The sequence below is a fragment of the Chlamydomonas reinhardtii genome, chromosome 14, assembly GCF_000002595.2.
Source record: "Chlamydomonas reinhardtii strain CC-503 cw92 mt+ chromosome 14, whole genome shotgun sequence".
Classification (NCBI taxonomy): Eukaryota; Viridiplantae; Chlorophyta; class Chlorophyceae; order Chlamydomonadales; family Chlamydomonadaceae; genus Chlamydomonas; species Chlamydomonas reinhardtii.
This window is the reverse complement of record NC_057017.1, coordinates 580,893-600,349: the sequence shown is the minus strand read 5'-3', so window position 1 is coordinate 600,349 and position 19,457 is coordinate 580,893. Positions and strand designations below refer to the sequence as shown.

At 61.3% G+C, this 19,457-nt stretch overlaps 3 protein-coding genes across 4 annotated transcripts; 1 reads left to right on the top strand and 2 right to left on the bottom strand.

The window, feature by feature from the left end:
* Window positions 1–2,045: 2,045 nt before the first annotated feature.
* On the top strand, window positions 2,046–8,631 carry CHLRE_14g611950v5 (uncharacterized protein). Its single transcript, XM_043070004.1, has 11 exons — window positions 2,046–2,472; window positions 2,698–3,174; window positions 3,774–3,890; window positions 4,300–4,482; window positions 4,686–4,748; window positions 5,023–5,190; window positions 5,808–5,993; window positions 6,379–6,433; window positions 6,699–7,011; window positions 7,198–7,348; window positions 7,490–8,631. The coding sequence occupies exons 1-11, from the start codon at window positions 2,326–2,328 to the stop codon at window positions 7,514–7,516; spliced, it is 1,887 nt and encodes a 628-aa protein (XP_042916677.1). The 5' UTR covers window positions 2,046–2,325; the 3' UTR covers window positions 7,517–8,631.
* A 93-nt stretch (window positions 8,632–8,724) lies between these two features.
* On the bottom strand, window positions 8,725–11,235 carry CHLRE_14g611900v5 (uncharacterized protein). 2 transcript variants are annotated; one of them, XM_043070002.1, is made up of 3 exons: window positions 10,519–11,235; window positions 10,339–10,390; window positions 8,725–10,210 (listed from the first exon to the last, which is right to left on the bottom strand). In XM_043070002.1, the coding sequence occupies exons 1-3, from the start codon at window positions 10,911–10,913 to the stop codon at window positions 10,130–10,132; spliced, it is 528 nt and encodes a 175-aa protein (XP_042916675.1). In that variant the 5' UTR covers window positions 10,914–11,235; the 3' UTR covers window positions 8,725–10,129. The 2 variants fall into 2 exon arrangements, with proteins under 2 accessions (XP_042916675.1, XP_042916676.1); XM_043070003.1 differs by having other exon boundaries at window positions 10,519–10,945.
* An 821-nt stretch (window positions 11,236–12,056) lies between these two features.
* On the bottom strand, window positions 12,057–18,785 carry CHLRE_14g611850v5 (uncharacterized protein). Its single transcript, XM_001698919.2, has 11 exons — window positions 18,668–18,785; window positions 18,380–18,578; window positions 18,182–18,291; window positions 17,728–17,835; window positions 16,416–16,483; window positions 15,774–15,858; window positions 15,406–15,506; window positions 14,678–14,955; window positions 14,132–14,392; window positions 13,791–13,906; window positions 12,057–13,209 (listed from the first exon to the last, which is right to left on the bottom strand). The coding sequence occupies exons 1-11, from the start codon at window positions 18,758–18,760 to the stop codon at window positions 12,832–12,834; spliced, it is 1,797 nt and encodes a 598-aa protein (XP_001698971.1). The 5' UTR covers window positions 18,761–18,785; the 3' UTR covers window positions 12,057–12,831.
* Between the last annotated feature and the right edge of the window lie 672 nt (window positions 18,786–19,457).

The following is a 19,457-nucleotide window of genomic DNA, read 5'->3' as shown; positions in this document are numbered from 1 at the left end:
ACATTAAGATAGGAGCCCTGCCCCCGCCCCGCGATTTCCCTCGTCCCCGGTGATGACAATAGGCAGGAATATCCTTACTCGTGCGCCCCACGCGTGCGCCCTGTCCAAGATGCTTCTCCTAGCATAATGGTAGACCAGGTGCATGGGCTATGGACCCGTCACGCCCCGGACGTGTGCCTTAAATCTTTCGAGTATGACGCTGAGCCGGCCACACTGAGCACGGGTATCAGGACAGGCTGACGCGCAGGAAGCCTCTGTAGCCCAATCAATGCCACAGACGGCCCTGTATTCTACAAAAGCCTCCTCAGCCATGATAAATGGCCCCCTATCATGCACATACTCAACGGTGCAGCCCGTGGGTGCAGCCCCTAGCACGCACAGCGGCCCGTTTTGCCTGCCCTGCGTGGCGTCGCAGTGTGTCTGTGTGTGTCTGGTGCTGTCGCCTGGTCACATGCCCGGAACCTAAGGACTGCGCATCAACCAGACATCATAAAGGGCGTGCATAAAAGGGTTCGGTTCCGGGGGTCCAGTAGTTGGTGAATCCATGGACGCACGGGCGAGGGCGTGGGAATGGGCGGTGCAGGGGGGGGGTAGAATCTTCCGAAACAGACCCCATGCCTCAAATGGATAGAGCTCAAGGAGAAAATCACGAATCCGCTTTCAAAATTGAAAATGGGTTTCTGGGTGCAAAGTTATGACCCCTCAAAGTGGCCGGTCGGTCGGTCGGTCGGGGGGTCCCAAGAGGTTTTGCACAGGTTCGTGCCAAGTTTTGTTCCTAGCGCTTCTGTCCTGCAGCGCGCGGCACAATGGGTGCAGCTCAACGAGGCGTGCGTAGGTATACCCCAGACTTAGCACACATGCATAGTATGGGGTACTGTGGGGAGCGGCATGTCAGCATTTTGGAAGATGCCTGGGGAACGGGCCAGGGACAGGCCGGTGCCGGGCGGGTTTTGCATGGATGAACGCGTCAGCTCATTTCGTACTATCAAGTAACATTGGAGTAAGCCGTTGCATAGCAGGCCAGTCTGTCAGGACACTTGTCGGCGGACGGGTGACATGTCCACATGTCCACATGTCGGTCGGTCAAAGTGTGTTCCCAAGGCGGATCATTTTGCATAGCGATAGATCTCACCGAGAGCAGTCAATTGGCACCAACCTGACAAAAAACTAAGGGGTTCTGAGGGGGTTTTGGGGGGTCGTACGGTAGGGGGGGTCGGTCGGTCGGTCGGTCGGTCGCCGGACCATTTTGTGGCATGGGGTCAAAAAAGTTTGTTCCTACCCCCCCCCCCCCCCCTGGGCGGTGCGCCCAATCGGTAGCAGCGTGCTCCCATTACCCCGCTAACAAGGTGCAAGCTATGAGGTTCGCTTGTACTGTACACGCCAATGACCGGCCCCTTGCCTTGTACCAGGCTATCGTTGTGCAACAGGCGACATGCCGACATCTGTACAGGTGCAGTTGTTATGAAAGTAATCCATTTGGGGGAACTGATCCCAACCGGCTGGGGCAGCCATGCACACCACACCACGCTTTTCGCCACTAATAGGTGACAGAGGTGGCACGTCAGGATGGCGTGATAGGAACATGTGTACCGGGCGAACGCGGTCCCGTGTGGCCGCTCCGTGCGGGTGGGGCGCGGGCCACGCGGCGCCTGGACTGCGGGGGGAGCCCGAGGGCCCCGCTAACTCCGAGACCAGGAGAACCTGAAAGGGCCGCGGATGCTGTAATACGGTGGTGTTGCGCACAGGGGTGCTTCGCTAACAGGGGTGGTGGCGCACTGGCGTCGCCAGATAACATCAACAGCCGACGTTACAGGAAGGTTTAGAAGTTATCTCATCTTGTGAAATTCAGCGCACTTTGGGTCAGTTTTTCGCGCGAGGTGGAAAGCGGTGCTGGCGGGGGAGAGGCCAGGACGGCAAGGGGGCTGGGCAGTGGGGGCTGGGCCGCAGAGAGGATGTTGCACATGCACATGCATTCAACCCCGATTGATGGCGGGGAGAGACACGAATTGTCGATACAAGTGAGCCCCTATACAGTAGTGGCTACCGCCGTGTGTTACCGCCGTGTGCTAGCGCTGTTCCAAAAAGGTCCAACGAGGAGATCTGCGTCTATTACCTGGGCAGCACTAAAAATAAGCTTGCTTCGCGCTCGTAACACAATTATCATATTGGAGCATTCGACTTATCAAGCACAACCGAGCCAACATTTTTGCCCAGCAAGCCGCAGGGGCTGGGCCGGCCCATACGACGTGCCGATCAGATAATCACTAGGCTATCTTGCGACTTATCGTCCAGCAGGGCGAGCTGCACTGCACACGCTCCGGAGGAATGAGGCAAGCCTTGCCTTCTGCCGCCGTGGGCCAGCTGCCACACGCTCGGCCGCGCCATGTTATAGCTGGTGCACCACGGAGCATCAGAGCGCGTAAGCTTCCATGCCACGCGGCGTCGACGCTCGGCGCCGGGGATTCCAGCCAGGTGAGTTTCAAACACGAGTCGCTAAACCCGTTGCTGCGCCGAGCTTGGATTGCGGTGATTGCTAGTGAGTGGTCGGCAGCGCCAATTATGTTGCGCGGGACGCTGGGGTGCGGGGCCTGACTGTCTGGTTTGGGGGAAAGCAGGCGACTTCGGCTGCCCCGCCACGGCGAGCGCCGCTATCGCCTCTCCAACATGGATCTAACACACCACCAACCTCTTGTGCAGGCTGCGGGCGGTAAACCCGCCAGTGCAAAGGACGCGCCGCGGGCAGCCGCCGACGCCCCTTCGGATGCCGGGCGCACGGCGCCGTCCACCGCTGACGACGGCGCCGCCAGCAGCAGCGGCGCAAGTGCCGACGGCCCCAGCTCGCGCGCTTTCGTGTCCAGCCCCGCGCTAGTCCGCCGCCTGGCCGCAGCCACCACCGCTGAGGACGTTGCGGACGCGCTCTCCGAAGAGGTGCCATCTGGGTTGCGGGAGGAGGACGCCAGGGCGGTGCTTTCCTTCTGCCTGCAGCGCGGCAAGACCGCGCTAGCGCTCAGCATCTACCGGGAGATGTGTCTGGCGCGGCGTGGAGGGTCGCGGCCGGGCGCAGCGGGCCGCAGCCTGGACGTCGCGTTCTCCTGGCCGGCCGCTGGGCTGGCCACCACAACAGAGCTGGTGCTGGGGCTGTGCCAGCAGCTGTGCATCGTGGAGGCGCTGCAGGTGCGGCTGCGGGGGACGGGTAGGGGGCCCGGGAATGAAAACCCAATAGTGTGCCTGACGGCACGGCAAGCGAGAGCGGGCGCGAGACCGGGAGTTTCGTCTGGTCCTGAAGCTACCGTGGTTGGACACGCGATATAACTCCAGCCGGCGGTCAAGGGATTGTATGAGTGGTAGCGCTGCAGGAGGGGGCAGAAGCACGAAGAGCGAAGAGGCTGGGGCATGTAAACTGGCCATGCAGGACACAACGAGTTCGGGTGCAGGTGCTGGCCACAGGCTCATAGGGGGTGGAAGCATGCAGTGTCCGTATGGGCATAGGAACGGGGTGGAGCCTGGGGTGGAGCCGTTTTGGGAGAAGCTGGCGATGCGATGGTAAGCACTTCGTGGTGTGTATCATGGTCGTCGGTGATGGACAGTCGATAGCTGCGGTATCAAACACTGAGCGTGCAGGAGAGGGGACGGGGCCTCGTGTTCGGGGGAAACGGCAGGGCAACGTCCCGGTGGTAACACCTAGACTCCCCCTCCTGCTGCCCGCTCCCCCGCCCCCTACAACCATTCAACCCCGCCTTGCATGGACGGCTACCCCGACCCCCATCCTGCAGGTCCTGGCCGACATCAAGGTGCAGGGCCTGCCGCGCGGCAGTGAGGAGGTGGGGTTCGGCAAGGTGGTCACCAGCCCGCTGGCGCCGGACCGGCCGCTCACCGTGGTGCAGCCGCAGGTGCGAACACAGCAGGGGAGCGGGATAGCCATTCATGCGAACGGTTTGTATGAAACATGGGACTGCCGACGTCCAGAGGCACGGAGGGGGAAAGGACAAAGAGGGGACATGGGAGAGGGCGGGCGTGGGCAAGACCGCGGGGTAGAGCTTCGGGGGCGAGGAGAGGGCGAGGAAGGGGCGAGCGTGGAATGGAGGCGGCGGGAAATAGGAGAGTTGGGTGGAGGGGAGATCCAGCCAGGAAGCCAGGGCAGCGGGTGTATGTCGCTGGTGTTCTAGCCATGTGCGTGTTGGAGGGTGTGGCAGGGTAGTCGGTAGTAGTGCCCAATCCCCTCGTTTGATGGTGTCGGCCATTCGACCCCCTTCCGCCATCCTTCATTCCACCTTTCATGACCCTCTGCACACATCGCAGGAGGGCGCCAAGACAGTGGCCGACGGGTACAGTCGCTATGAGTACGACGTGTACTCCGGCACCTGCCTGGGCATGAGCTCCACGGCGCTCAACGGCAACGGCAACCTGCTGCTGGGGCTAGGCCGCGCGCTGGGGCTGGTGAAGAAGCCCGGCGTGGCGGCCATTCACGAGTTCGTGCTGCAGGTGGGCGTGGGGGCGCGTGTTCAAGGGAAGCGGGACAAGTGTGTGTGGGTGTGCGTGTGGGTGTGTGCGTGTGCATATGTGTGTGTCAGAGAATCGCAACAAGGACAAGAAGAAATCAAGACCGTGTATGCAATGTGAACCGGGTGAAGATTTGCATGTAGAATCAGGTCTGTCGGTTTGCCCCGCCCCGCCCCGCCCCACAGGCTCCCGACAGCACCTCCCGCACCTTCCGTGTGGGCACAGAGAACGCCACCGTGCCGGCACAGGTGAGGCGGGGGGGGGGGGGTAAATACCAGCCCACATCAAACCAAACCAGGCTACACTAGCAGCGGGGGTGCAGGATACGGTGGCAGGGGCGGGTTGGGTGGCGGCGCTAGCGGCGGCCAGGGGTAGCGGCGGCATACATGGCTGCCGCTTCCCTGTACCCAACAAACCCGTTTCCGTGTCCCTTGCCGTTTCACTGTACCCTGCGAACCCCTCTTCTTCCCCTTGCGTTTGCCCCCCCCCCCCCCTTGGTTCAACGTTAACCCCCATGTGCAGGTGGGCGAGCGGCTGACGGTTGTGTCCTCGCCGGTGCGCAACGTGCGGCAGGGCGGGCTCTTCAACGCCTCACCGCCCGGCACCCGACCCGGCGAGGCACTGTCTGCCACCAACCACAAGACGGGGACGGTGCTGCAGCTGCTGAGGCCGCCGGCGTCGGTGGAGCAGGTGCGGAGGGAAGTCGTCAATGCCGGGGGAGGGGAGGTTGCAAGGATTGATACAGAGAAGTGTAGCGAAGTAGACAGCAGGCGTGGTGGTGCGCGTACCGATGACCGACGGCGTTTACAGGTCCAGCGCCAGAGCTCGCCGCGGCGTCCTGTTTTGTGCTGGCTATACCTAATTCAAGAAGTAGTGCTCAGTGAAAGGTTTCTAAGCGCGTGTGCGCATAGTAAGCTGCTGAAACGGGGGGGGGGTTGGGGTGTTTCAGGGAGATATCCCAAGACCGCGGTGGAGGGCACGTGTGGAGGGAGGGGCCAGGTGAAGGCAGGGCATTCCGCAAGAAGCCGAGTTGAGGGGTGTTGCAAACTGGGAAAGCGGGGCCGTCCAGTGACGGAGACCCAGAACCCGAAGGGCACGGCACCCGCGGCCCGCCCTTGGCACGCTGTCCAGGCCTCTCACCTACTCTCTTTATCCTCCCTCCGCTCCGCGCGCCTCCCTCCGCGCCCACCCGCTTTCTACCGCCTTTCCAACCATCTTTGCGCTCCGCCCCGCCCCCCGCCCCCCCCCCCCCCCCGCACACGCCTCTCTGTACCAATCCTTGCACCCCCTCCCGCACACGCCTCCAGGCGGGCGCGCTGCCCAGCTGGGTGCTGCCTGTGGCTGTGGTGCTGGCGGGCGGCGACGCCGCCTCCAGCCTGCTGGACCCGGCGCTGCCGCTGCTGCTGGCGGCGGGCGCGGCCTCGCTGGCGGGCGGCAGCCTGGTGACCAGCAGCGTGGTGGTGCCCCGGCTCAAACAGCTGCCCGACAACAAGGTACGGGGTTGCTGGGGTTACTGGGGTTGCTGGGGTCGGGGCGGTAGGCTGGGGTTGGTGGTGGGGTTGGTGGTGGGGTGGGTGGGGCGGCTGCGGGGTTGGCTGCGGGGTGGCCGCGACGTAGGGAGGAAAGGGGCGCGGTTAGGATGCGGTTGCCAAAGGGTTTGGGCGCTCTGTCTTGAGGCCATTGTTGTAAGGTCCCCCTCTAGGCTCTCGCTAATGTGCCCTGTCCACCCGCCCGCCTGCCTGACTGCCCGTCCGCCTGCAAGCCTGACTGCCCGCCCGCCTGCCCGCTCGCCTGCCCGCTCGCTTGACTGACTGACTGACTGACTGACTGACTGACTGACTGACTGACTGACTGACTGCATTGATGGCTCACCCGCAGATCAAGGTGGAGTACGTGCGGCAGCAGCTGCTGGGGCAGTACAACACACTGGCGGGTGAGAGGTGGTGGGGGTTGGTGTACGGTAGTCTCTGCAGATCCACAAGGACTGGGGGTGTCCAAGTGTCCAAGCTCAAATCTGTTTGAGAGCCCAAAGCTATGGCCTCTGCCCAACGCAGCAGCCGTGGCATGGCGTCAAATGCCTCGGTACCCACACGTCGGTGTCGCGTTGCTGCCTGCTTGCTGCTGCGCTCCTCCTGCCGATCGCAAACAGCTGCTCCTCTGGATGCGTCCCCCCATGGCGATGCATGTGTGCCCCGCAGGCAAGGCGGCGGCGGTGCTGACCGAGTCCGCGGAGGACGTGCGCTTCCTGGCGCGGCTGTGGCAGCTGCAGAACAAGATGGAGGCCGTGGGCGGTGCCGCGGCGCCAGTCGCCGCCGCCGCGGCGGCGGCCGCTGCTGGCGCCGGCTCCAGCAGCGGGGCAGCTGCGAGCAGCAGTGGCAGTGGCAGTGGGGCCAGCAGCAGTGGCGGGCCGGCGGCGTCGGCGTACGAGGCGCGCATAGGGCGCGTGTCTCGCGCACGGGCGAACATTGAGGAGCGCCTGGCCCGGAAGGTGGAGCTGCTGGATGGGTACAGGTGAGCTGGCGTGTGCGGGTGAGGGCAAGATAGAGGGACGTCAGGTCCAAGGCTCAGGGATGGTACGCCGGTGGCAGCTCAGCAGCAGGTACGTGAGGTAACTTCAGATAACATCCGGATGCCATCGCGTTGCTGCATCGCATACACAGTCGTTGCGCTTATTGTTCCTTGTGCTCTCCAACACAGCCGCGTGATGAACATGATCGAGATTGAGGTGGAGATGGACATTGAGGTGCCGGCCGCCGAGGTGGCGGGCATACAGCAGCAAATGGACCGGCTCATCGAGCTGGAGAGCGTGGCGGAGGACTGGCGCGCGCAGGCAGAGGCGCGGGACGAGGTGGGCATCGGGGGGCGGGTTGCAGGGTAGTGCACGGTAGTTCGCGTTGTGGCGCAATTCTTGCGCCTGCCGTGTTGCTACACTTGCTTGACTGTCGCACCCTCGCCCGGTTTTGTATGCTTGGGGTTGTGGCTTCCGCAGGTGGAGCGGCTGCTTCGCGCGGCCTGATGATGTGGAGGGGTCCGGTGGCTGGAGTCGCAGCTGCGTGTGGCAAACTTTCGAGGCAGGAAGCCAAGTGCAAGCGTTGGTAGCCGGCAGCATCATCGTGAGCGTCGGCGTGACCTGTGATATCGTGCAGGTGCAGGTGTGCGGGAAAGCCGCAGAGAGATGTCGGTGCAACGTTTAATACGCAAACACATACGCGGATGTACCAGACAAGGAAAAGGTGTGCGCACTGCCCATGCAGCAGTACAGAAAGCAGATGTGTGCAAGTGCAGTGCGGTTGAGCAGGAAAAACGGGTAGTGATGAACTGATAAGATTATTGCGAAGGTATTGCTTTGCGTCGTACGTGTGAGACCTTGAGAAGTGCTGGAGCGCGTTCCATGGGATACAGTATTCCCACCGCCAAAACACACATTGCATCAAGCAAGTGGCACGGAAGGTCAATGGCGCAGCCCGAGAGACGCCATTGGTTGACGGGGGTGCGTGTGGGAGCCACAGGAGCTGTGTAGGACGAGCAGGTGCAGGAACAGAATAGTGGCAATTTTGGCAACCCGAACACACCATGCCACGAGTAAGCGGAGAGCGCTGCGGTTTGTGATGTGTGCCTATCAGTTGGGTCAGGGCCGGCACAGTTGGGACGGCACTGAGCTTTTGTGAACAGACCCGAGAGTGTCCAGTCAGCATCGGCTCCCCTCATCTCCACACACACCGCCTCGTGCGGCCGTCAATCCTACCTCACTGCACCCCTGTGCCTCCCGCATAGCGCTGCTGCGGCAAAGTGGGCAACCTGCGGTCTGCGCAATGCAAATGGTGGCGTGACGCTCAGTACGGCAGACAGGCAGGGAATAGGAGCTTGACCGGGGCCCTCTTTCCTTGGAAAGGGAAGGGCCCGCATTGTTGTCAAGGTCGCCAGCCTGGCTGCCCGGGCTGCCCGGGCGGGGTCGATGCTGTTACTAAACCCCGCGCCTGACCCCGCGTTGCACTCAGCAAGCCCGTGTCAGCGTATTGCACTCCGTTCCTTCGACAGCGCAGATGCTTAGACTCTGTACGATGCAGCTGCACGAGGGCTGGTTTGTACTGCGAGCCCTGGGGATATTACTGATGTATAAGATCATTTATCGAGTCAGCAGACAGTTATTGGGTCCAGCAAGGAAACGCACGGGCCTGCGGCCCCTGCGTATCAGCGCGATACCGGACAAGGTGGCAGGGACGCAAAGGAGTCTTGTTACAACCTTTCAAGTGACTACAAGACAAGAGGGGATGAGCAATTGCGCCCAGTTGAACCCCTAGAACTTGATGCCCTCAAACCAAATGTCAGCGCTCTCACCGCAGTACAATGTCGTGTGTGCACCGCGTGTCACCGTGCGGCCCTCGTGTCGTGCTTCGTGCTCAAGTAAACGGCCCCTCCAAATGTTACGCCAACGTCCGAATAATCAAGACTGTATCAACAGCTAACGACCCGTCTCACATTCGCTCCGTGCACGTACGCGCAGACACCCGTGTTCCACCCACCCTGAACAAAAGTACGTGCAATCTTTACGAGCGCTACTCAATGTGAATAGACCACCACGCAGGGAGAAGGAGATGATGGATCCGTGGCAGCCGCAAGGTACTTGTCCCAGTGTAGCTAGGGTGCTATTACTACAGGCCCACACGTAAAGATACTAACTCATGCCAGTGCTCTACTCTGTCAGTCAGCCGCCTACAGCAAGCCAAGCCATGCTATGAGGTCCACACGCATCGACAGCCCCGGGAGACAACCCAGCAACCATGAGTCGAGCGTCACTGGCCACCACACTCGGTGCGCTGCAAGTGCGTGTGCATGCGAAACAAAACTGGCTAGCCGCACCCAATGCTAGTTCTGTGCACCCTGCTTTCAAAAGTTAATGTTGGGGCCACAGGCTTCGCCGCCACGTCGCGGCTCCGCATCCGCAGTAAACGCGGCTGCGAACACCGCAGGTACAATTGCGGCAATGGTGTACGCGCCCCAAGTAAAGCACTCATTTCTCACGCTGTACGGAGTGTACCGCAGCGGCTGCGCCCCGGGGCCAAGGGTGCGCAACAACGCAGCCCCCCGCGGCCCCGCACCTGCCACCTGCAGCCGTGCGTGTACCCTAGGAATCTGCACCACTGCACTCAATAAAGCACCGTCGGCATCACTCCAAGCTCGGTAAGCACGATTGTCGCTGCGCGCTATTGTGCAGTGTATTTCACAAGTTATCAAAGAGCACCCGGAAAGATGCAGCCAAGCGTCCCATACCAACCTAGTACTGTCTCAAACTGCCGCGAAGCTCACCACTCAACGGTAAGGTGGAAACGCTCTCCTATCTAAGGTTAGCTAAACAGTTCATGAATGCAGGCTGGCCTTACTATTGTACGTCATGAAGCCCCCGCCGTCGCGCCGCAACCCACCGCGTTTCAGACAGATGCGGCAATGGCAGCGGTACTGCCCATGGATGTACGCAGACTGAGGCATTCTGTTGACCCTGAGTCGAGTTGTGACGTCAGAGGCACTGACTCAGAGGGTCTGTCACGGACATACCGTGACCAAGGCCGGCTCAGTCTAAATCTCATGTCGTTATATTGGTTCTTGGCGTGTGACTATGCACTCCATAGCGTTAAATCTTCTGCTGCTGCGCTTGTTGCGCCTGCATGTTGGCCTGCTGTTGCGCGTCCATCTGCGCCCGGTACACTTGCCGCTGCAATCACAAGCAAAAGGAATGGTAGCAAGGCCATGATACGGTAAGTTATTCGGCTTCGGAGCAAGCGCCAGAGAGCTCAACGATGGTGGGCTAATCGGGGTGCTTTCGCTGTTTAGCAGACTCACGTGGTACTGAATTCGTGCCCGCTCCTCAATTTGCCGTTGGCACTTGTAGTACCTGGATGAGCAACGAGGGCATAAGCAAAGAGGGCGTGGGTCTCGAAGCGGAACAAAACATGGTCACCGTAAACCTAAACGGAGCCGGGGCCCGGCTTAGTCCCGGTTTAGTCCCCACTGAGCACTCACGTTTTCTGGGGAATGGTAATAGCTGCTGTCAAGCTCGTATCCGAGTCGCAGCAAGCGGCTGGCTCGGCGCAGGACCTTGCGCTACATTCTGTTGCGTGATACTCGACCGCGACTCCTGCTCCGACTCCGCAGCTGCACCAGGGCCGCTGCACTGACGACGACGACGGAAGAACGCGAGCATCAACACAAGAGTCGGCGTCGTCTTCCGGCTCGCCCTCCTCGAGCCCATCGTTAGAGTAGTTTGCCGCGGCCAGAAGGTCAGCCAGCAGCGAACGCTGTGTCCTGAGAGTCGGAGCGCCAGGCGACGGGCAACTTTGCAGTGGCTGGAAGCCTAGGACAGTGTTGGGCGAGTCCCAAGTAGAGTGTGTCAGCGTAGAGGCGCTTGCGTGCTCCATTCTAGTAACTGTGCGGTTGGGAAGACTTTAATATGCACTGGTTATAGTACTGTGTGCAATGTGCGCCGAGTTTGGCCAGAGAAGTACTGTTAACCCAATGCCCATGACCTCCATCGCGGCCCGGCGCACTTTCCCAGCACCGATTCACTCAAGGGTAATAGCCTGCACTGGTCATGATAAATACTTGTAAGATTAATTGTTCTTCAGAGAGAGTTACACCTGTCACGAAAGGTAACACGAGCGTCTGACTTCAGACAGGTTCCCGTGGCCGTGTCATGTGATGGCTGATAACCAGGTAACCCTAGCGCCAACTAGTTTGTAGTAGCAGACGCTAACATAATTGGCGCTGGGCTGGGGGCGGAGCGCAGAGTTGCAGCGTTCACATCTGACAACCATGCGTAAAGTGGCCCCCAACAACAACAATATTACAGCAGCTCGGCCGAATAAGTAAAGCTCTTGTCAAGCTCCGTTGTAAGCTCAGCTCAGGTGGCACTGCGGAGCTGGGCGGAGAGGAAGCGACCAAAAGGCAGCCAGGTACACTCCGTGACTGTCTTCGCCTCCTCCCCCGCCGACCCCCCCCCCGCCCCCAAACCGACCCGTCCCTCGAGGAGCGTTCTTGGCATATGTGTTACTGGGCAGTGGCTCCAGCCAAGCCATTGAGCCCGTTGTTGGGAGGGCATTCCACGTGGACTCGGCCCAGCCCAGCGGGGCTTGAGGCCTTGGGCTCCCGCAGCCCTGCGCCAGGCTGCCACCTCTTCGCAGCTGATCCCTAGTGGCCGTCAGGGCCTGTCGCCCGCTCAAGCCCCTTTACCGTGGGTGACCAGTGCGTATTTGACAAGGAGGGCTGGGCGGTTTAGGGGGCCGTTGGGCCCCTCCCCTGCAGAGCCGTCCGTACAGACCGGTTTTGGGGCTGACTGCCACGTAGGCATAACGAAGTGCTTGCGAGTGAATGCGAATGCAAGACGCCGTCGCGAGCTCCAGGCATCTCACCGATGCCTCTCAGCCCTCAGGCTGTGCCCAGCTACCCCAACCGCTGGGCACAGCGGACCCTACAGCTCGTGTTGTGCCAACCATGAACCATCTGCAGTCTGCAGTACTTGGGGCCACCCATAGGCAGCCCTCAGAGACGCGGCTTTGACTAAGCCGATAGTGACGGGTTTTGCATTTCTGCACACAGGGCCAGCGCGACCGGGTGCGGACTGTGTACAAGCAAGCGAGGCCAACTAGCTTGATGAGAGTAACCACAGAACTTTAACAGTTCTGTCTGGATCCGCCTGGAGTTTTGCCACCCGGGCGCCCTATCCTAGTGTTCTACTCCGCGCCCATTACTCATATGGTGTGCTTCCTCGCATGCCGCGCGCACTACACCGTCTGCAACGGTGCAACCTCGCACTTACACTTGTAACATGCATGTCCATTTCACTGCTTCCACACCATGGACCATGCTGATAAGCTCAGCTCTCCTGCGGCCCTGCGTTGTGTACGCACCTGCTACAGCCCCTGATGGGCGCCAAAAAAACGTGAGTCCTGCTCCCGCAAGCACCAACAAGCACCAAGCGCCCGCTCGTCACGTAGCCATACTGCCCTGCTTCCATCTTACTCAACAGCACTCACGCGCCGTGTGCGTCCTCCAGGGGTGCCCCCTGGCGCCCTCCCAACCCTCCCGCCACAGCGGAACCTGCCACCCGAACCGGCGTGGCCGGCGCCGCAACCACCCGTGGCCTAGCATGCCCTGCTGCTGGCGGTCTTGCATCGCCCCTCTCACCACCAGGTCAGCCCCGCACGTCGACATCTGCTGACTCATCGATTGTGACAGCTGTGGCTCTTGCTCTGCGGCCTGGGCCCCACACACGGCCGTCACCTCTGACTTACTGGCCATCGGCCCTACCTAAGCTAAACAGCAAACGCGATTGTCCACCTAGTCGCACTTGACGTTGCGGTAGATGGTCCGCACAAAGGCGGCGGCCGCCATGTAGCCCATCGCGCCGCACAGCAGCGCTAACCCCAGGCAAAACATGCTCGTGTAGCCAAAGTAAAAACAGGTCTGGAAGAACCCGGTCATCTTGGTCTTCAACAAAAAGTAGTGCACCGAGTAGAGGAAGACGTAGAAGGAGGTTGAGGCGGACATGCCGAAGGCGGTCCACTGCCAGTGATAGTTTTCGGCGTTCAGCAGGAAGTATGTTCCCACGATGGTAACGCACACGGTCACAACGCACAGGATAAGAACCACCAGGAGCAGGAAGCCGTAGATGTAGTAAACCTTGTAGTTCCAGAAGCTTGTGAACACGAAGTACATCTGCATCATTGGAGATTCAGAGAAACAAAATGTTGGTGTCAGTTCGTGGAGGAGAGAGCAGGGCGAGAGGGAGAGCGGAGGGAAAGGAGACGGCATGACTAAGGAACCGGCGCCATGACTAAAACCGGGGGGGAGTCATGTGCGGGCAAAGCTTGTCGGTCATGATCTCGGCCAGTTGAAAGGGCACAAAAGTTTTCTAGTGCACATGATGCAAGCTTTCAAAGTAGTCGGTGTGTAGGGGCAGCATACTGGTGTTAGGAAGCAGCTGCCGTCACAGGGTAGAGTATACTGCATACATGGCTGTTTGTAAGAGGCCGGCCTGGGCTGTTGCGGCCGGCTCAGCTGCTGCTGCTGCTGCTGCTGCTGCTGCTGCTGCTAGGCCCCACATACCCCCAGCACCGTGACTACTAATGGCGTGTGGCGATGCAGCTTCGCATGTGCTCGCGCTGGGACTTTCGCCTCTGACCGGCCCCGTCCCCAAAACCCGCATCCCGCATCACGAGCCACCCCTCACAGCCCCAACCCAACCCACAACCCATACCTCTAGAGCGCCCCCAACCCCCGCACATTCCGCTCCGCACCTCGATAAAGATGGATCCGAAGGGCAGCAGGCCGCCGGCGGCGCAGATGGCCCAGGGCCGCAGGTACCAGGGCTTTCCGGGGATGGGGCTAGGGATGCGCTTCACGCGGCAAGGGTCTGTGTGGGTGACAGGACAAGGCACATGGCCGGGCCGGTTCAACACTGTGCGTGCGGAAGGTTGCGCAAGCAAGGCGCCTCGCACCACGCCCAAAGCGCAAGCCCCACGGCTGAAGCCAAACCTCCTCCGCGCTCGGTGGGCTGGTTCTGGGGCTCGGTTTACTTCGGCTTAGAATAAGAAGCCTCCACCCTCCACCCAGGGGCCCCCCCTCCCCCTCGGCTCACAGTTGGGGATGGAGTTCCAGTTGCGGCCGATGACGGTGCCGATCAGGCACAGCGGGAAACTGATGAAGCCCCACAGCAGCAACACAGCCATGATGTAGGCGAACGGCACGGCGGCCAGCGAGTGGTAGAAGATGGCGATGGTGTTCAGCGCGAAGGCGATGGCGAAGCACATCCCCGGGAAGAGCGAGGCGGTGATGAGCATGGTGCGGATCCAGTGCCGGCCCTCGTGCCGCGCGTACAGGCCGCCTGACACGTAGCCGCCTGTGTGTTAAAGAGCACAAGGAAGGATAAGCGCAAAGACTGTGTGTGTAGGTAGGTAGGGCAGGTTGGGTTGGGTGCGAGGGAGGTGAGCGTGAAGGAGGAAGGTGGGAGTGAGGAGGGGTGAAACAAATCTAAATGCCAAGGAATGGCTGGAATATCAGTGTGAGTGTGGCCGTGTGGCGACAGGGTTAGGGAGGGCGTGTGCGGCAGCAGATGTAAACAACGTGGAGCACCGAGCGCAGACGCCCAAACCATCCATTTCCTCCCTGCCAAATCTAAACCCACCAATGAACGAGGTGAAGGTGTATGCGATGATAAAACACGTCAGAATTGTGCCGCGCTCCTCAAAGAAACTTCCAGCGATTGTCAACAGGATCACTGCCAGGCACAGAAACACCAGCTGAACGCCCGTGCCCACCGCCGCCGCCAGCAGCGTGAGCTGCCGCGGCGGCCGGAACACATCTCCGTGCACCAGCTTCCAGCCGCTCTCCTCTCCGAAGTCGCGCTCCAGGCTCTCCGCATCCAGCGCGCCGTCCAGCGCGTCCGCGGCGGAACGAGCGTAGCTGTAATGGGTGGGAGGGTGGGTGGAAGACCGGGCGGAGGGAGGGTGGGAGGAGGATGGGTGTGCGGGTGACGGGTGGGAGGAGGCTGGGTGTGTGGGTGGCGGCAGGGATGGGGTGGTGACCTGGGTCTGGTCGGGTATTGGTCTTGGGGCCGGGCACATCGCTGACAAATCCAGCGCGGCAAGTGAGTCAGACTTAGCACGGGGGTTTGGAGGGTGCTGTGCTAAGTACGTGAGGCGCCGCCGCAGCTGCCCAGGAACCCCACGCTGTGCCTGTGCGTGCTTGACCCAGACCTGGCGTGCCCCACACCGCGCCCCTCACCAACCCCACTCCAGCTTCAACAACCCCTATCCTGCGGCGCCCTCCACCTCCTGCATTCCCCCTCTCACTCTCCGGCATTCCCCCACCCTGTCCGGCATCCCTCCCGCTCCCTCTCCCGCTCCCGCTCACCGCGCGTAGTCTTTCCTCAGTGTGCGCATGAGGATGATTGCGACCAGGCCGGTCAGGAACAGCACCATCATAAACGAGTTGACCAGGCTGAACCAGTGGATCTGAGGGAGAGGCAAGGTGGGTGAAGGGGGGAGGCAGGTTGGGGGGAGTGAATGGGGGAAGCAGGTTGGGGGAAGTGAAGGGGGGAAGCAGGTTGGGAGGAGGTTAGGAGGTCGGGAGGCGGTTCGGAGGAGGAGGTTGGGAAGGCAGGGAAGGCGGCAGGCATGGAAGGGCAAAAAGAGGATGACCGAACACACACACACACACACACACACACACACACACACACACACACACACACACACGAGCGAGCGAGCGAGCGCCTGCACCTTGTGCTCAAAGAAGGTGTAGTCCAGGTAGCGCTCGAAGCGGCGGCTGAAGGGCGTCTTGGTGGCGGACCACTCCACCGAGTACCTGCGTGTGTGTATGTGTGTGTGTGTGTGTGTGTGTGTGTGTGTGTGTGTGTGTGTGTGTGTGTGTGTGTGTGTGTGTGTGTGTGTGTGTGTGTGTGTGTGTGTTGAAAAGAAAACAACAAAACGAAGCCCGCCCAGACGGCGCGACGGAGTTACTTACGGATACGTGTGTGTGTGTGTGTGTGTGTGTGTGTGTGTGTGTGTGTGTGTGTGTGTGTGTGTGTGTGTGTGTGTGTGTGTGTGTGTGCGTGTGTGTTTGCGTGTGTGTTTGCGTGTGTGGTGGGTGCGGCCGCAGTGTTGAGCGGCTCGCAGAGTGGGTGGCCATAATGTGTGCCTGCCTTGTATGCTTGCTGTATGTGGTTGGCCGGCCCAGACCAGGCGGACGGTGCCCAGCAACCACGGTACCCACGCTGCATGCGGCCTCCTGCTCAGCGGCCCGAAAGGGCTTGCATGAGCCTGGCGCCTGCCGAATCAACCGCCCTCTGGGCCAACCGTCCCATTGGCCACCCTTCAGACAGCCCAGCAGCCAGGCACGTGCCAGTTGGGGCCCACACGCACCTGAACTCCAGCTTGGCCCCCGGCGCCACTGGCACCGGGTCAGCGGTGGTCAGGTTGACCTGGATGATCTGTTTGTGTGTGTGTGGGATGAAACGACGTCCGGAACGGGTACTTGCAGCATTGGGTAGAGGTGCCAGAAGCAAGGGGAGCGGCATGGCGGCGCCGAAGGGGGGACATGGCCTCGCCCCTCACGGCAGCCCTACGTAGTCCCACCGCCACGAAACATTACGCCACACCGAGCCATGCCATGCCACGCCCCAATTCTTGCATCCACCCCGGCCCCGGCCCCGGATCCGGATCCAGCCCCCGCCCCGGCGTTCTCGGCTCTGTGATCTGATATGCTGGTGCTGCTGCTGCCGCTGGAACCGTTGGCCGCCGCCGCCAATGACCGGCTCGCCAACCTCATTCATCGCTGTGGCACCCCGGCGTCAGCGTCAGCTACGTGGCGGCGCCACAGCTCCGCGCCGCCTCGCCGCGTGCAGCCGGCTGCCCGGCAGCCCGCACCCGCATCCCCCCTCCCTCCCCACTGCTTATACTCAGATCCTTGTGGATGGGGTGCTCTGCACAATGGCCCCTGCCCCCGCGGGCCCCGGGCTTCGGACCGCTGCCGCCGCGCCGGAGGCCAGCGGGTCCGCAGCAGGAGGCAGCGGCGGCCCCCACACCGCCACAGCCCCCAGCCATGCCACGCCGTTGTGCCGCCATACCCACACACATACCCACACACGCACACGCACACGCACACGCACACACACACACACACACACACGCATGCGCACAGCTGGCACCTGCCTGCCTGTGCCTGGCTGCCTGCCTGTGCCTGGCTGCCTGCCTGTGCCTGGCTGCCTGCCTGTGCAGGCAGGCAGCCAAACCCACCAGGCCTCCAAACCCACCACACCCTGGGGCAGGGCAGCCACGAGCTCGGCCGCCCCCCTCTCCCCCCGGACGACTGCCGCTGCCGCGCCACATGACATCTGCTGCTGCCGCTGCTCCGAACACCAGCGCCCCTACTGTTGTTGCCGTCCACTCCGCAGTACCCAGCGCCACAGCTGCTGCCGTCCACTCCGCAGTACCCAGCGCCCCTGCTGCTGCCGCTGGCACCGCCGGTCGGCGCCGGGGCACACGATCCGTCGGCCGTGCGCCCCTCTGCGGCCCTTGCCAGCCCGCACAGGCTTTCGTCGCATGGCTGCTGCGCCCTCGCGCGTGCCTCTGGACCCACGGGGGCTTCTGTTTCCTGCCCAAACGCGCCAACCTCCCAACCCGTTGGTTGCATGTGCCTAATACTCACAGGACGAACGGCTCACATGTGACTCACCCGGTCCCCATTGTAGGCAACATCAAACCGCTTGCTGGTGTAGATGTACGCCGTCTCATTCCCGGTGTCGTCCTTTTTGAGCTCGCCAACGAAGCCCCACACCGGCAGCTACATGTGGCGGTGGCGCCAGCACGTGCAGGCGAGCACCATCAAGGGCGGGAGGGAGGCGGTTCGGTTAGTCAGTGCCGGCAAAGTCGGTTGCTGGCAACCCAGTTTCTAGGGTTCAGGGCACACCCGTGCGGCTGTGCAGGCTGGCGCCCGTAGCGCCCGTGCACCGTGCCACGATGGCCGCATAGACACCCTGCCGCCAGCAAAACTTGCGTTTGTAACGACCCCTGACTGCCAGCAGACCTTGCCCGCACGCCTGGCACCCCGTCGGGTCGCTTGGAAGCAACAACACCTGAACCGGCCCCGCAACCCCGCCCCCCACCGATGCACGCCCCTGCTCACTCACGTCGTCCATAAACAGCTCAAACCAGTATTGCCGCCTGATTGCATCCTCAAATATGTCTGCTTTCCGCTCGTCCAGCGTCATCGTGCAAATCCGCGTGGACTCCAGCTTCTCTGCGACGCGATCGTGCCGGGGCTGTCAGTACCGGACAGCCTGTCTTTGTCTTGGCGGTCTCCCGCTGACCCTCTGATGATGCCTTACCCTTGTACTTGATGTCCAGTTGGCTGTTGATGAGCTCATTGCCTTGAAGAACCTCCCCGAGTCCTCCCCAGCTGTGCTCGGCCCGCTGCTTCGGGTTGAGCTTGCAGAACGGCAGGTAATAGTAGTTGTACGTTTCCTGGGGATTGTTGTAGGGTCCTACTTTGTTGACCCACAGCGATACCTGCTCCTTGTCGGCATACTGCGGGAATTGTCCACGGTGAATGATGTCTCGGGTTAGTGCGGCCCCGCGCGTTTTCGAGGTGCATCAACCATGCAGCACTGCTCTACCTTGTGGTTCTTCTCCGACCCTAGGACATTGAGAGCTAGAAGAGCGACAACGGTGCTTGCTAGAAGAAAGGACTCCGCGCGAAGCCTCGCCATTTGTGAGAGCGATTATGCATACGATTTCCGGTATTAGCAAAGCCTTTGGACTTGGAGTGGCAAGAAGCGCGAGGGACACCTCATGGCACGCGAGCCCCGAAAACCCGCATCACTTCCCGCGCTTTCAAGCGTTTGTCCCCTTTACTCCCTTCCTTCCTGCTGCCGCATGATCTTCCCTGCGTTCAACGAGGCAATGCATGTCGACAGCGTGTGCTGGTGTTTACCTGCAGGCTTTGTGACGCATTCTATACTTGTCAGGTTGTGCCATTGCTGTCATGCTGCTGCGGCACCGGCACCGCGGGTAGCACCGGGCACGGAACCCCAAACCACCTTGGCCTCACCATACATAGCCTATATCAGCTCACTTTGGTTGCCACAAGGGCATGGACAGGTTGGCCCCCACCCAGGCGCCCAGCCGCCCACCCTGCACAACGCCAGTAAGCAGCACGTGTCACTGGGGAAGTGCCGGGGAATGCCATGTTCAGCTTTGGTCCCCGAATGAAGGTGCTTTTGCTCCTGCGCTCCCAGATGGAATCTAGTAACGCGGCTAACCTGGCTGGGTTGGCCTGCGGCATCCCTGCGCCATCCCGCCTGTAAAATCGATCTCGCTACCCGTACGCAACAGGTCGTAGGCCGAACACCGCATGAGGCATGAGCACATCATTATCATCTTCGACTTCATTTGCGACACATAACT

What these genes read in the sequence shown, in the direction of transcription:
- CHLRE_14g611850v5 (XM_001698919.2), bottom strand. Translation starts at nt 18,760, where the DNA reads ATGGCGAGGCTTCGCGCGGAGTCCTTTCTTCTAGCAAGCACCGTTGTC. An exon ending in ACTGGACATCAAGTACAAGG is followed by an intron (nt 18,292 to 18,379) that starts GTAAGGCATCAT and finishes ATCGCGTCGCAG; the next exon opens with AGAAGCTGGAGTCCACGCGG. An exon ending in CTGAGGAAAGACTACGCGCG is followed by an intron (nt 14,956 to 15,405) that starts GTGAGCGGGAGC and finishes CACCCATTACAG; the next exon opens with CTACGCTCGTTCCGCCGCGG.
- CHLRE_14g611950v5 (XM_043070004.1), top strand. Translation starts at nt 2,326, where the DNA reads ATGAGGCAAGCCTTGCCTTCTGCCGCCGTGGGCCAGCTGCCACACGCT. An exon ending in GCGCCGGGGATTCCAGCCAG is followed by an intron (nt 2,473 to 2,697) that starts GTGAGTTTCAAA and finishes CCTCTTGTGCAG; the next exon opens with GCTGCGGGCGGTAAACCCGC. An exon ending in AGGCAGAGGCGCGGGACGAG is followed by an intron (nt 7,349 to 7,489) that starts GTGGGCATCGGG and finishes TGGCTTCCGCAG; the next exon opens with GTGGAGCGGCTGCTTCGCGC.
- CHLRE_14g611900v5 (XM_043070002.1), bottom strand. Translation starts at nt 10,913, where the DNA reads ATGGAGCACGCAAGCGCCTCTACGCTGACACACTCTACTTGGGACTCG. An exon ending in ATTACCATTCCCCAGAAAAC is followed by an intron (nt 10,391 to 10,518) that starts GTGAGTGCTCAG and finishes TTGCTCATCCAG; the next exon opens with GTACTACAAGTGCCAACGGC. An exon ending in GGGCACGAATTCAGTACCAC is followed by an intron (nt 10,211 to 10,338) that starts GTGAGTCTGCTA and finishes TTGTGATTGCAG; the next exon opens with CGGCAAGTGTACCGGGCGCA.